The sequence below is a fragment of the Eriocheir sinensis genome, chromosome 8 (assembly GCF_024679095.1).
Source record: "Eriocheir sinensis breed Jianghai 21 chromosome 8, ASM2467909v1, whole genome shotgun sequence".
NCBI lineage: Eukaryota > Metazoa > Arthropoda > Malacostraca > Decapoda > Varunidae > Eriocheir > Eriocheir sinensis.
Window position 1 is genome coordinate 23437218 of NC_066516.1, and position 16538 is coordinate 23453755.

At 38.8% G+C, this 16538-nt stretch overlaps 1 protein-coding gene across 4 annotated transcripts in view; it reads left to right on the forward strand.

Moving 5' to 3' along the window:
- The window catches only part of LOC126995719 (chromodomain Y-like protein 2), a 30152-nt gene that overhangs the window by 4465 nt on the left and 9149 nt on the right, over positions 1-16538 (forward strand). Inside the window, exons 2-7 of one of the 4 annotated variants that reach the window (XM_050855552.1) lie at positions 2486-2506; positions 8495-13390; positions 13786-14036; positions 14547-14722; positions 15305-15515; positions 16339-16479. In XM_050855552.1, the coding sequence (XP_050711509.1) occupies positions 2486-2506; positions 8495-13390; positions 13786-14036; positions 14547-14722; positions 15305-15515; positions 16339-16479 (5696 nt within the window). Of the gene's footprint in view, positions 1-2485; positions 2507-8205; positions 13391-13785; positions 14037-14546; positions 14723-15304; positions 15516-16338; positions 16480-16538 lie in introns of all 4 variants that reach the window. The other 3 variants (XM_050855553.1, XM_050855551.1, XM_050855554.1) reach the window with 3 other exon arrangements.

A 16538-nucleotide genomic window follows, 5' to 3' on the forward strand; every position in this document is an offset into this window, starting at 1 on the left:
CTGCTACCGGGTTAAATTTCTCTCTTACTCTACAGTTCATTAATCCCTCTTTCTTACTTTTTCATAAAGTTCTTCTCCTGAAGCCTTTATCATGCAATTTTGCTTCTTTTCCTGCTCAACTTTTTTTTGAACTCCCATTTTGTTCTAATTTCTACATTGCCAGAACCACATAATGATCAGAAACCTAGAATATTGCCTTTACAACTTAAAAAGCTGTGACATCTGTGATCTTTCTAACTATTTTAGTTGTTTCTCTTTTGGTGTAAATACATGATCTAGCAAACTTATTTACTCAGCCATTCAAACCTTTCTTGCTTATCCACAAAATTGGGGTCATCCGATATAGCTGCGCTCATCTTTCACCTCATTCCTCTAGCCTGTGGTGGACTAGAACCTTTTACCCCAGGAGCAGAGCTTACCAGTCTATTTTCCCCAGATTTTCCTAGGTACATATTTCTTGACCTGCCCAACAGGGAGGATGATCAGCTTTGTGGGCTGTGTGACAGTTGTCCATGATGGGATAAAACCCTGGCCTATGGATTCATAGCTGTTTGCATAGATAGCTAATTTTACCCTATAAATAGTGTTTGGTTGGAACAAACTCCTCTACATGTATGCCCATTAGCTTTTTCCATTTCCATTCATTCCTTTCACGGCCCATACCCGCTTTCCAGTCTGTTCATTACCTACTCTTGCATTCACATCTCTCAACAAAATAGTTCTGTCTTTTTAACCAGTCAGGCACTTTTAATTAATCAGTCAAACCTAGGCTGTTTTTTGGCAACAATTTTGGCCACCTCAGACCATTTCATTAGTAGTTGATTCATTTGTTTGGGAACTTACCAGTTCATATTTTAAAGTACTGCATCATTCTTGTTCTCTCATGCTATCATTTTCTTCAGTCTTCTATGACCCTTAAAGTATCTAATTCTGCATAGTTTTCCAGGAACACATCTCCATTACATAATGTGTCAATTCAGAAAGCCCATGTCAATTGTAAGATCTCAACAAGGAATTCAATTATACTTCAATATAATTTTGCAAATTTTCTTTGCATCTGGTCTTTAACCCCAAGCCAATGAATACTATAATTGTCCTCCTCTGGAGGACACTGGTGGGTTGGTCCAAGCCCAGTGGCAGTGTAGGTGGATTTTTTTAATAATGGTGCTGCTTGTTACATTGCTGAGATTGTAATTGAAAGTGGAACTGATAGACAATATGTGGATGATTTTCAATCACTCAGTGATTATTCAGATAGAGAAATACTAATGGGATTTAAACTTCTGTGGGACTCTCATTTGGTGGCCACCTTTCACTATCATGTTATATTTTTCTTCCCAATTACCCATTTACCCAATTATTAATTACCCATATGTGTTCTTTGTCACCCTACCCTTTTTCCATTGCATTGTCACTTACACTACACCTGGCGACAGTAACTTACCTATTCTACTTGTAGAAAGGGAAATGGAAGTGGATTGCTTTCAAACTGCATTTGAATCCCTTTATATGTATGCTAGGAATTATTCTCCTAATCTGTATATTTTACAACAATCTGTTTTTGCTGCTTGAAGCATAAGTTCCCATCTTGATAACCATACTACATAAAATTATATGGAGAATTTTTCTAAAAAACCTACATGTTAACAGCTATTAGTTATTACATTGCCTGTGTGGTCATTGATGGCAATTTAAATGATTTAGGATAATTGAAAACCTCAAAAAGTTAGGGTTAACTGTTTAATGAATAACCTGAAACATTGTACAATGTAGACCTTTGTTAATAGATATGCCATTCATTGTAAAATTTTAGTTGTTAAAATATAACATATGCCATTTTATTCTTAAGTTTATATACAGTAAACCCTTGCTTTTACGGATCTGGATATAACGAATTTTGGCTTCAACGAACTTTTTTGCCTATAAGGTATGTGAGTTGATTTGCCAAACAAGCTTGGTTATTGTGGGGTATGTTTGATGGTGGGCTGACTGAGCATGTACATGCTTGTCAGTCAGTGTAACATAGTGTGTAATGTGTAATTATTGTTTTAGTTTCTCTGTATGGTTGTAGTATTTGTGATTGCATTTACATAAGAACGAGTATACTAACATTCATCAAATATAACAAATAAGCTTTGTTATATATGGAAATGTTAGGAAATAACGAACTTTCAGCACATATAATGAACAAAACTCGTTAATTATTACTACATTCCAAAAGTTTGAATCCCTCGGATATAACATTTTCTTATATAATGTCACCCCCTTCCCCCTAATTGATTTGTAAAGCGAGGGTTTACTGTATAAAAAGCATCGTCCATTCACAGTAATTGTTTTTGTGTTATATGTATTGCTTGAAGTGACTACTGAGGGTGCTGGGTTAGTGCTGTTAGAACACAGCACACCTGCCTTGAGAGTATGTGTTTCCAATTTGAAATAACCTGTAATTTGACTCCAATTGATCTTTTCTTCTTTCGATTTATAGGTCTGAACACAAAGGAACCAAGTAAGGGTCTCTCTCTCTCTCTCTCTCTCTCTCTCTCTCTCTCTATTTTAATATTATTATTCTAGTGCTAGCCATCTCCCACCTATAGGCATGCATGACCCTTTGGGGGTAAGAGAAAAAAGGCAGAACTAGTAGCTAAGAGGAGGGAGGGCTCACACACATACACAACACACACACACACACACACACACACACACACACACACACACACACAATGGATGAGATTTTTAGATCATAATATAATCACAAGTAAACATTATGGCTTCAGAAAAGGGCACTCGTGTGTAACAAACTTAGAGCTTTTACTCAAGGGTGACAGACAAAATACAGGAAAGGGACTGATGGGTTGATTGCGTTTACTTGGACCTGAAGAAGGCATTTGACAAAGTTCCACATACAAGACTGCTATGGAACCTGGAAAATAAAGAAGGATTAAAAGGGAAAATGAAGAACTGGATGGAAAGCTACCTTAGGGGAAGAGAGATGAGAACAGTGGTAAAGTACATAAAATCGGAATGGAGAATTGTAGAGAGTGGAGTGCCTCAGGGATCGGTATTGGCACCAGTACTTTTCCTAGTATATGCCAATGATATGCCAGAGGGGGTAAAGAGTTATATGAGCCTGTTTGCAGATGATGCAAAACTGCTAAGACATATAAGAAACAGTAAAGACTGTGAAATTCTGCAAGATGACCTGAACAAGATTCGAAAATGGAGTATTAAATGGGAGATGGAATTCAATGTGAAGAAATGTCATGTAATGGAAATGGGAAAGAGTGAAGGGAGACCAAAATGGACATATAAAATGGGAGATGGAGAAATATTAAAGAAAGTTCAAGAAGAGAGAGATCTGGGAGTGACAATACAAACAGCCTGAGAGTCAAGTTAATAGGATATTCGGTGATATGTGTAAAATGGTAAGAAATATAGGATTAGCATTCCACTGCATGGATAAGGATATGATGAAAAAGTTAATAACCACTATGATTAGACCAAAATTGGAATATGCAGAGGTGGTGTGGTCTCCCCATAAGAAGAAACACATAAAAAAAACTTGAAAGAATACAAAGGATGGGAACAAAAATGGTTCCGGAACTGGAGGGATTGACATATGAAGAAAGATTTAAGGAAATGGACCTACCAACACTGGACCAAAGAAGAGAAAGGGGAGACCTAATACAAATTTATAAATTATTGAGTAAAATGGAAGAAGTATATAATGAGGAGTTACTACTAAGAGAAGAAATAAACATCAGTAACACAAGAGGACACAGTAAAAAATTGAGGAAGGGAAGATGCTTGAGAGACATAAAGAAATATAGCTTCCCGCAAAGAAATATAGAGGTTTGGAACAGACTAAGTGAGGATGTACTAGTATCGGTGAAGTGTGCAAAACTTTAAGGAAAAGTTGGACAAATACAGATACGGAGACGGGACCACATGAGCGTAAGCCCAGGCCCTGTAAAATTACAACTAGGTAAATACACACACACACACACACATAAATGTGTCAGATATTATTACAGTTACTATTATTAATGTTCTTAGTATTATTAATTATTACTATTTTTAGTGATGTTTTTATTATTAATTGTTTATTAATATTATAATGACATTAACAACAAAAAAGTAGCTTTCTGTTAGGTAGGAAGTATCATTACTGAGGCAGCATATATGAATTTACTGAGCATACCAGTATGATGACTGGGTTATAGTTACAATAGGTTAAGGCTATCTTCAAACACAAGATAAGCAGCAACTTGCAGTAAAAATCAGCAAAGTTCATATTGCTATAATGTTTCATTGCTGGGAAAACATTTATGAGTTTACTTAGTACACTGATACAATGCCTGTTTGGGCAAAGGAATCAAATAAAGCACTTTGCATCTTACTAACACTGCATAAAGGATGATGTTCCTTAGGTACTCACCCAGCAACCAACCCAGCCTTCCATCTCCTAACAAGTCAGCTGTATCATAACAGACAGGTGCTGATTATTAGCACTACATCAACACTCGAAGAGATATTGGTGTTGATTAAAATTCTTTGATGTAAATTACATATTTTTGTAAAATAAAATCTTTTAATGTTTGTTTCTACCTATTGAAAGATTGCCATGGTGAGTCCCACCCTTAATAGTTAATCTTGGTGTGTTTACAGAAAGATGGATGAATTGGTTGTGTTGATTGAGGGAGGGAGTGATGGTGAGGGTGTGGGGGAGGACAAGTAGCCTGAGGTGAGAGTAAGTAACAGTGCTCATTGTGGCCATAACCTGCTCATTACAACCTCACCAATTTTAGAGAGTTGGTCATAGAAAAGAGGTGTATTGGTAATTTAATGTACTCATTAATGTAAACAAATGTCCTGCAAATTATTTATCAAATACATTCATGTGAGGTTTTATTGTGGCAGGTGGTGTCTGGCATGTTAGCTCTGTTGTCTTTGTGTGTGTAGTTCATTTATGTACCAGCTGTGTCACTTGTTTTGATCCAGTAAGCAAAATTATTTTATAAACATCAATTTATGAATATTTCTTTATTCAGATTCCACTAGTTAACATAGTTGCAAGCCCAATTTAGCAGTGGTAGGTGTTTCCACATCAGACTGCTGAAATGAATTTCCTGTGAGCAGAACATACTGGTAACATGCAACAGAGCATTTCTGCAATTATAGTCACATTAATTTAAAGAATGTACTTTTGCACATTAAAATTGTTTTCCTGCTCTGAGCTTCCTGCTAATGGCTTGTTCCCCACTGCACTCAATTCAGTTCCTGCTATAGTCACCTTTATTTGTTTGTTTGTTCCTACAATATGGTACTGAACAGCTCCTCTAAAGTGTAATCTGATTTGCTTAACACTGTATATACTTGCATTGAAGGGGATCTCATGTATAAGCTGACCTCCTTGGAAAAGTATGTATCTATTTGCATGGAAGGGGATCTCATTTATAAGCTGACCTCCTTGGAAAAAGTAGTATTCATTTGATAGTCATTTGCCTAAACTTGTCCTCAAAAGAACTTTTTTCTCTAAATTTGACTCCAACATGAGAATATACAGTCTTTGGTTTTCATGATTGAACAATTAGTGTTGTGTTGTATTCTTGCTGACCAGTGTAATGAGCTATGGTGTGTTGCTTAGAGTTACAAAATATTTTTTTTACCATGTTGGATTACACTATGATCAAAATGCCTGTACTGCACAGTGTTATGAATGTGTGTATGATCATACCAGTTCGTTGGTGCAGGAGCATATGTAAGTGGCCGATGTGGCTGGCAGCAGGTTGGTGGCAGAATGTCCTGTGTATGTGATGGGAAGTTTCTATCCCTATCTAGCTGTGATGTCCTGTTCCCTCTGGGGACTCCCCTGAAGGTGATGTTCTTGGGAGAAGAGATTTCAAGCACAGTTTACCTTCTTAGAATATTTTGTCTAGTCCAGCACACAGTAGTTGATTATTTATGTGATTCCAATTGTGTTCTCCCATTAGTATAACAAGTATCAATAGCTTTACCTCGCTAGCATGTCTGTAAATTCTCCTCCCATTTTGAGATTTTATTTTTCTGGTTTGTTTTGAAGATGCTTCTTTGATGTCTGATGCTCTGCTGTAGTGAAATTACTCATCAGCTTAATGTTTAAAGGTATCATTTTCATGGCTTATGGATCTGAGAGTTGTCCAATAGGTATTTACCAGTTGAATATCCTACTGTATTTCTTGTGGGGGTAATCTGCAGATTCAGTAGCTCTGTACTGTCATTGGCTTTCATTAAGAGCTTCATGCCTCATTTAGAAGTTGTAGACTGCCCTCTTGTGTCTTCCTTTGTACCATATAATATTAATCATGGAAAGTATTGTAGTACCTGCAAACTGTCTTATGTTGTTGCTTTTAAAGACTATCTCTAGCACAGTATTGTTTTTAATTTTTTTTTTTTTGCAAAAACTTAACTTGTTTGACTTATTCCTTGTACCGTAATGTTGTTGTTGATTGTATGTATGAAGTCACATGTTGTATTTAACCTGCTCTATGGTTGGTTTCCTTTAGTCTGTGTGTTCTTGTTATATCACTCATGTTTTGGGGCTTTTTATGTTTTGTTGTACCATTGTTTGTCCATTGTAGAAAGTCATTTAGGAGATCTGCTCTTCTTTGTTATCAGTTGTGAGAGAGAGAGAGAGAGAGAGAGAGAGAGAGAGAGAGAGAGTATTAGTAAAGCTAGATTTCTTGATAAAATCTTTTATTTTCCATCTTTCAAGTCTTTCAGTTGCTCCCCATACCTTAAAAACAGATCTCTGTCAATTCTGTCCACTCCCTTCATTGCCCTGAACACTGTGATCATGTCATCTCCTTTCTTTTATGGCTGTCAACTTCAACCTTTCCAATCTTCTTGTACACTAAATCTGTTAGACATGGGACCATCTTTGGTTCTCTTTGTATTCTCAGTTTTATTTTTGTTTCTTTTTTTATGTAGTGACCATACCACAGCTGTGTAATCTTACCTGGGGCAGATCAATGCCACTATCAATTTCTTCATCATCTCTTCCATGTTAGTAAAATGGCACTCTTGTTTTCAAATTCTTTTAAATTTCTGACTCTTGTTAATGTGTATTTCAGGTGACTTACTATCATGAGCTAACACTCTCATGTCCTTCCCCTTCACTGTGTGATATTTTTGTTTCCCATCAAATATTTAAGTGATGGCCTCTCAGCACTGTTACCCATTTCTAATAATTTGCATTTATTTGCATTAAATTTGATTTCCCATTCCTGGCTCCATTCAGAAATCTTATCAAGATCTTGCAGCCCTTTACAATTGTTCTTATCTTACATTTTTATCATAATTTTGGCATTATCTGCAGACAGGCTTGCGTTAATGTTCATTCCTTCCATCACATCGTTTACACAAATCAGATATATTAGTATCAGCATCAAGTCCTGCAGACCACCACTTCTAGCTTCTCTTCATCCTGATAATCTGTCACTAATTACTGTCCACATCTGTCAGCCTCTCAGGAAGTCTCTAGTCTACTCCAGGAGGCTCCCTTTCAGTCCTCATATATTCTCCAGCTCCCACATTAGTCACTTGTGTGGTACCTTCTTGAAAGCTTTATCCAGATCCTTGTATCATAAGCCTCCAGTAGTTTAGGCACTTCTTGCACTTCAATTTTATGTCCTTCAGTACTGAGTTTCTAGTAATTTCATCCTGTTTTATGAAGTCCTTTTCCATTGTGAAAACTGATAGCAAAAGCTGTTCATTATTTCAGCTTGCATTACCATACCTTTACATACTCTTCCCTCTCTTTTCAGTTAGTGTGTGTTTGTGCGAGTGAGTGAGTGAGCGTGCGTGCGTGCATATCTGTATGTGTTCACGTACACAATACACATGCTGATGTATGCTACAAATTTACAGGCACACTTGATGGTGTGCAGCATATATTACTTGAGGGTGGCAAAGTAAATTTTGGTTGTTAAAGGAGAGAAAAGTTTAGAAATTTTGTTTGTGTATTTCTTGCCTTACCCTGTAGTAGGGTATATACTTAGTAGCATCAAGGTAAGGTCATTTGCATGTTGTGTGTATGCTTGATTATGCATCATGGTTTTCCTTTGCTTTTTATTAGTGTTTTAATTTTATGTAGTTTATTTTATTTTATTTTGAGCAGTGTTGTGATTTTCCTTAGTTTTTGTTAATTTGGTGTGTTTATGTTTGCAGGTTGTGGTGTAGGCGTTTGGACTGTAGTAAGACTAAAGCTGCGTGTATGTTGTTGTGTAGTGTGTGGCTTTCTGCATGATGGCTGCTGCTGCTGGCTCTCCTGCCAGGGAGGAACTCAGTGTACCTCCTGCTGCTCAGCCTCGTAGAGGAGCCCCCGCTGGTCCCACCCCCACCCTGTTGCATGATACTGCAATGCACTCTGCCACCAACATTGCTGCTGCCAGTACTGGCCCCATCACGCCAGAGTCTCTGGCTGCCTCCCTACATTCATGCATATCCTCCCCCACAGGCACCAAGCTGGCAGTCACCACACCCTCTGAATCACCTGCCGGGGGGGAGGGTGCCAGAATAACTCTTGACGAGGAGAAACAGATTGCTCTTAGTCAGCTGCAAGAACTGGAAGTGGCCATCAAGGTTCGGAAGGTTACCAAAGTGGACGGAAGAAAGATTCGGTGGATCGAGTATCGTGCTCGCAAGCAAGCAGAGGAGGAAAAGCAGTCTGCCAACTCAAAGAAAAGGCCTCGTAGGTCTAGATCAAAGACCAAAGGGGTGGAGAACAATGAAAATGAAGCAAATGTAAATAATAATAATAGTAGTAATAATAGTAATAATAATAATAATATTAATAATAATAATAATAGTATAAAAACTGAAAGCACCATGAAAGTTGAACCTGCAAGCCCTCCCGCCAGTGCGGTGGGTACAAGCAATGTTCTTGAGAGCATGAAGCAGCAGTTTTTGCAGGGCACAGAAAATGTTGAGGAGCCAAGTATTAATGGCAAATCAAGTATTTTGGCAGAAAGCTCCCTTGCTGGACAAAAACGAAAGTCAGGGAGGACACGCAAGTCGACCGGCACATCAGAAGGGGGGAGTCCTTCCGGTACTTCACCAAAGAAACTTAGTCCTGGTGACACCAGTCCTAAAGGAGCAAGCTTACGGAGTGGAGGTGCATCTAAGGGTAGCTCCTCTGCTAACAATTCACTTTTTGAAGGTTCACTTGCATTATCCAGCACATCAACCACACCCCTTACCTCAGATCAGCCTCTTGGTATAGGTATTAAGAAGAACTTTTTCTCACCAAGATCTCTCACAAAAGGGTTAAGGGAAATTCGCAAGATGGAGAATGGCTCAGATGGAGTTCCTACTGTAAAGACTGAAGAGAATAAAACTCCGGCATCCTCACCGAGTGCCTCCCTGCCCCTTAGAACATTGGCTTCTGTGGTCTGTGATGTTGTTATGGTTGAACCCAAGGAACCACTCGATGTTAAGCCACCAATAGTTGAGACTAAAAGTGGCAAAGCTACATGTCCTCTTATTAAGGCTGCTGCTAAATTGATGTCACAACCTACAGCAAGATCAAAGTTCACAGACAACTCATCATCAAAAGGCAAGAAAGGTGGCTCTCAGAAAGGAAGTGCTAAGAAAGTATCTACAAAGTCAGGGGTTAGATCACTGTCAGAACCAAGGACAATAATAAATGGACACACCCCTATGGTACAAAATGGTTCAGAAGAGGTGCCTCCATTGCCATCACCTGCAGGGGCTTCTGGACTTGGAGAACTAGGCTCAGACAGGACCTCAAAACCAGGGAGCAGGGAAAGCTCCCCAAAAATGCCTTACGACCCTGACTCTAGTTTAAGGAGGCCTAGAGGCCGACCACCCAAGAAGAAAGTAATTGTTAAGAAGGAGGGTACTACAATAATTTCAGCTGGGAAGTCAGGCAAAAAGTTGGCCACACTTGTTGTTGATGTCCATAACACCATGAATGGAGAGCCCCAGACTGTAATCCCTGTAAGCAGACCTGTGTTGAGGGGTAAAAGGACATCCTCAAGCAAAAATCCTAGGAAGAAGGTTACTGGAAAAACAGTTTTGGAGCTCTCTGGATCATCAGATATCAAGAGATCACCTGCACCTTCACCTAAGCGTCAGAAGAATAGTGAAGCCAAAACTTCTCAGTCAGGCTCTGCAAGTGCTGACACCAAAAAAGGTAAAACGAATAAGAAAAACAATGATCAACCAGTAGTGATAAAGGAAGAAAAGGATAACACAAGTGCCTCATCTATTAATCAAACTCAAGGACAACCTGACCATACTCATAGTACAAAACTCACAAAGAGTCTTCTGAGAACTGCTTACAAGGAAGTAGCCCCAGAAATTGAATCTAACACTGCCATTTCATGTAATCCTCCTCATAAGAAAAAGAAAGTAAAGAAGCCTGTCTTGAAAGTCAAAACATTACCAACCAAGCATAAGGAAATCAAGAAAATAGTGAAAAAATCTAAAAAGGTTACAAGTATAGGGGCCAGCAAACAGAAAAAAGCTCAACCCAAGAAAATTGGTGGTCTGCGTAAATATTTGTCATCACAGAAGGGTAAAACAGTGTCCAAAGCTAATTCTAACAAAAAGGGATGTTCCCAGATAGGCCTCAAAATTAGTGGGGCTGAGAGTGAAGGTCAGGGTCAGGAGGGTGTTTCACCTAAGCAGGAACAGGACACTCCCATCAGTAATCTTGAGGGTGTTCAGCCTCAAGAAGAAGCTGCCTCAGCCTCACTACAGAAAGACAGTAGTATGTTGGAAATTGATTCTGCAGAAATGAAAATGGAAGCAGATCTCCTTTCTCAAAATCCTATGGAATCCATGGAGTTAGAGGATTCAGACAAGGTAAATCAAGCTTCTGAAGTTTCTTGTGTAGCCAGTCATACAGGAATTGCAGTTGATTTTGGAGAGGAGTCTCCAACTAAGGTGAAGCCATGTATCACAAATGTTGTGCCTCATAATGAAACTGAAACACAAATGAATGAAACTTCCACAGAAGTAAACATTTTGGGAATAGGTCAGTCATATGAGAAAGTAGGTGACCTGCCAGAAATAAGTTTTCAGAACAATAACAATAACAACAATAATCCTGAGGAAGATGGAGTTGTCATAAGTGATAAAGAGATAACTATGGTGAAGGATTTGTCAGCAGAGAAACTTTCTCCCTCAAAGGAAGAGATGAAATGCATTATCAAAGCAGGTAGTGACATCATGACTTCGGAAAACACTGAAACTGTTATTGATATGCAAGAAAATGTAAAGAGAGAAGAACCTCAGAACCAGATGCCAGCTTCTGTAAGTGAAAGCCCGCAGGAGGAAGAAAGCTTACAAGAACAAAAAAGTTTCGGAAATGAGGTGTCCTGTGATATTATGGATGCAAAGACTGAGGAAGATGTAAGTGACACAAGTAAAAGTTATTCTGATGTCATGCCTAACATAGTGACACTGGATAGTAGTCAGAGTGATTATACATATGAAGAGAATATGTTATCAAGCTCATCCATTAGTGGAATGCATGAGGAAAAAGAGATGCCAGTTTTAGAGCCCATCTCTTTTCCGACCAGTACTCTGTCACCACCACTCTCTGAAGGTGCTGCCTCTGTCACTGCCCTTCCGAAGGTAATGAATGAACTGCAAGAGGAAAATATTCTAGGTTGTGATAAACTGAGTCAATCTGATCTTGAGGAACAGAAGACAGCAATGAGTGGCACTGTATGTGATGAAGAAACTCATACAACTGGAAATGTGGATGCCAAAGAAACTTACACTATTGAAGATTGTGAAGTGATGCAAACAACAGGAGTAAATCAGACACATGAATTCGTTGAACCAAGTGACTGTGAAGTGCAGGTAGTTGGAGTACAGACAGACACATTAAAGGATGAAGCTAACTCTGATTCTGTAATTCCTGAAAGTCAGAAGTGTAGTCCAAAGCAGGTGAAAAAAAGAGAAGGTTCCGTTGTGCGCAAAAAGGTTAAAAAGGGTCTTATTCAAGGCCACAACACATCACAATTAGAGCAGAGAGCACAAGAAGATCAGGAAGAGCTTGAGATTATAAAGATTACCAAAGCACAGGAAACTAGTCAAGCAGGTGCTGAAAAAGCACTTGAAAGCAGTGAGGTGTTGGGCAGCCTACCATCATCACAAAAAGAAAATGTTGAGGTGCAGGACCTAATACCAGAAGCTCAGCCAGCCCCTCTTGCTTTAGCACCTGAACCACATAGTTCCTCTGCTTCCAAAACAAAGGACAAGGTACCACGAATATTGAAGCAACTCTTCCAAGATGAGGGTGTTCAAAATATGCTGAAGAGCATGAGTGAGGACCCAGGGGCTATCCCCGAGACTTCACCCAACAGTGATTCTGGGATGCATAAACTACGTCCCAAGCGAGTCACAGAGCCCATGCTCTCCTCATCTCCAGAACTTGATGCCATGGAAGCACTTTTCACCTCCTCAAGAAAGAAGAAACGTGGATCAGAGTTGGACACACTTTACATAGATGAAGGGGTTTTGAATTTACTAACCAGCAAAGAGCATAACTCTCGCCGAGGACAACAAGAAGATACAGCCAGTGACGTATCCCAGGGCAGTAGTTCAAAGAGTTTTAAGGTCAGTAAGACTTTGAAACCTGTTGAAGCTTTCTCTGACACCAGAAAGAGGAAGCTGAGTGGAGCAAGTACAGCTAGTAATGCATCTTCATCCTCTAAATCTTTGCAACCTCCTGAACCTAAGAAGGTTCGGTTAGATGTTCAGGAACCAACTGAGGATCCATATGAAGTAGATGCTGCTGAGGAGTTCAAAGAGAAGCCTGTTATCATGGGCTACTGCAACCTTGAAACAGCTTCGAGTATGACCCAAAGGAAGGCCATACCAGTGGTTCCTCTGTCAGTGAAGCAAAAGAACAAAGCAATCAAAATGCAGTTGAAGCTTCAGAAGCAGAAACAGTTGAAGAGTGCAGGGAGTGAGGGTCGGGAAGGCAGTAGCAGAATGGTTGAAGTATCAAGTACACTGAAGGGGCAAATGAGTATGTTCCGTGGAGCCAACAGTTTGCCAGTTTCTATTGAGTCAAGTAAATCTGTACCTCCCATCAAGATTAAACTGGCATCAGATAGTGTTACCATTAAACCCATTCCACGGCCAAGTGTGCATCAGCAACCTGCAGAGGTCACCATAGTACCTAAACCACATGTAAGACCACCCATCAAGCCTCAGGTGGTTGACTCTGGAAGCCCACCTGTTCACAAGACACACACATTGCCTCATGTCAGGACCAGTCCAGAAAAACCAAAGCCTCATCCTGACAGTCAAAGCCCACCGTCTCATCTCCGGAGGGTGGAGAGCTTTCCTGGACCAGTTCCTCCTGTCCCGGGTGAGTATAGAATTTGAGATAAAATCCAACTTAAGCCCAGTTCCAGTGGTTCAAAAATGATGCTAATGACTTGGCAGCATCTGCATTATTGTGATCCCAAATGCTGTTCCTCTGGGATATGTTATGACACTCATGATAAATTTTCTCCCATGGTTAAAAAGAATGCACGATTTTCATCATCAAATTATAATTGATAATTACTGAAAATTTTTATGGGGGGAGATGGAGCTTGGAATGTAACTCCCCTAAATTACTCTGATTATGTCAGTAAAATTGTCTTGTTTATTATAAAAGTGTTATATGTATGAGCTTTGAGAACCTATATATATCTTGGTTTACATGTATATAATGTGACTTGACTTTGCTTTAACTCACTGTAAATCCCTTTCTGTTAGGTTTTCCATCTCTGGTGAGGAATTGTGATCCAGCAGCAGCAGCAGCAGTTGCTGCAGCAGCAGCTGCTGCTGCATCCAAAAGTCGCCAGCGTGTGGGTGGGGAGAGTGTGCGACAGTCTCAGCGTGCTAGTGTGAGGCAGAGTGAAGCCAACTATCACTTCAGGGATATTGCCCTTAGAAAATTCAACAACTTCACCCAGATCATCTTATCACCTTCCACAACCAAAATGAAAAATGCTCTTAACTCACGGGTAAGTTAGTGTGACACGTCTCTGTTGTTGATGCAGCTTCATCTTGGTACATTTTCTCTGCTTGATTATTTCTCTTCATTACATATTTTTCACTGTCATGTTTGGGGCAATCCTGCTGTAGGTAAGATTTATAAAAAAAAATCAGTTTTGCAAAAGAAAAGAGAATAGAGACATACAACATGTCACCAAAAAGTAATACTGATATATTTATACCATGGCCTTTTACGAAAGTGCCTACCTCTTTTCCCAGTGTTTCCACCCGGCCATTTATGCTCCACCACTTCGTGAGCATATTTCAACTTAGCTTGTATTCACTTAGTATATACCTTTGATGTCCCTGAGGCATGTGAATTCTAAGAGTGCACTTCTGTATCCCTCTTGGTTCTCCTTGCTCACAACACCTTTCAAGTAATTACATGGCCTTTTTTTTCCAAACTCCTCATCCATCCTACTATATGAAGCTAGTTCACTTATGACTAACATTGGCAACATTCCTTGATTTCCATTCAGGTTCTGAGGGAGATGTGTGAAGCACTCAACACTCTAAAGCGGGATGACTCTGTGAGGATAGTGCTTGTGACAGGCACTGGCTCCACCTTTTGCCAGGGTGTGGACCTAACTGCTCTCCAGCACCCTAACTTAGAGACACGCAAGAAGAATGCAGAGAATCTTGTCAGAGGCATAAAGTGAGTCTTGACTTTGCTTTTTGAAATAAAGAAATAAAGTTGGTTTCTTACTAAAGGACTTCTTTGATGTGTACAAGAGGATATATATATATATATATATATATATATATATATATATATATATATATATATATATATATATATATATATATATATATATATATATATATATATATATATATATATATATATATATATATATATATATATATATATATATATATATATATATATATATATATATATATATATATATATATATATATATATATATATATATATATATATATATATATATATATATATATATATATATATATACATACATACATACATACACCTTTCAGCAAAACCATCCTTTTTATAATTTTTTAAAGAAAAGTGCCTATTAGGAGATTTAGAAGATTGAAAGTTTCTTACTGCAACTTCTTTCATGTGTAGTATTTGATAATATTTTTAGATGTTGCAACAGCTAAATGAACCTGAAAAAAACTTTCTTGCCTACAGGGATGAACTTATTGGGCATAGGTAAGGTTTAACAGTTTAGATGGAAGCAACAAAGTGCCTTCTTTTATTTTCCAGGGACTTCCTTAAGGCCCTGGTGCAGTTTCCAAAACCCATTATTGCTGGTGTCAATGGAAACGCTATGGGCTTGGGAGTGACTATGTTGCCACTGTTTGACATGGTCATTGCTAATGATAAGGCTGAGTTCTGCCTTCCCTATGCAAAGTTGGGCCAGGTACCAGAAGGAGGTGCCACATACACATTCCCCAATTTGTTTGGAAAGTTACAGGTATGTAAATTGATTAATGGAATTGCATTACTCATCTCTATAAGTTTACCTTTTCTAGGTACACTTTAAAACTGCTTTTTCTTTACTGCCAATTTAAGAATACTTGTGTTACTTTGAGCTTTTTTGGCACAGATAAAGGTAAGGCATAAATTGAAATACAGTTATGAAAAGTGAACACAGTCTTAAAAATGCTGTAGTTTGTTTTCATCATATTGCTTTTAAAGATCTGCAAGGTGAGCAGTGACAGCTTGACTTAAATCATATTTTAAAGGAATGGAGGATGGGTTTTCTCCTGCCTCAAGAATAACAATGTTCTTTTGGTCTAAGAGAGGGAACCAGATGCAAGTGGGAAATGAAGTAGACCTTTAGGCTTTGGCACAATTCATAGAAATTCCTGACTACTATAAAAGGAAATATAAAAGCTCAGGTATCTGGTTCTATGCAGTGTCTTAAGGGAAAGATTCTCCTGTACGTATTGTTACTCCCTTGTCTTTTCTCCCTTGCTTTTCTTATTTAGTCTTTCTTTTGTCATTTTCACTGTAATGGTCTGTGTAGCAGTGGCGCCCGTTTCACCAGTAATCTATCCTCTGGATTAATTACTTTGCTACCCTTTCTATTTGATGTACTTTTAACTTTTAACATGTCACTTTAACTTCCTATTCTGGCTACGAGAAATAACTGACGATGATTATTTTCTCCACATTCTGTCTCCTTTTGCACTAAAAAAATGCCCCAACAGATAAGTGGAAATGTGCAGCACTACACTATGATCATGCTAACTATTGACATCTCTCACTTGAATTCCCTTTTCTTTTCTTTTCAGTCTACACAACTGTTCCTGGGGCACAAGCTCACTGCCCATAGAGCCCAGGAAATGGGTCTTGTTTCTGAGTCCATATGGCCTGCCACCTATCAGCAGGAGCTCATTCCCAAAGTGGCCCTTCTTGCTACACACTCATCACAGGTATGTGTATGATTACAACAGGTATTCGTTATATGCGAGGGTTATAGTAAAAGGAAAGA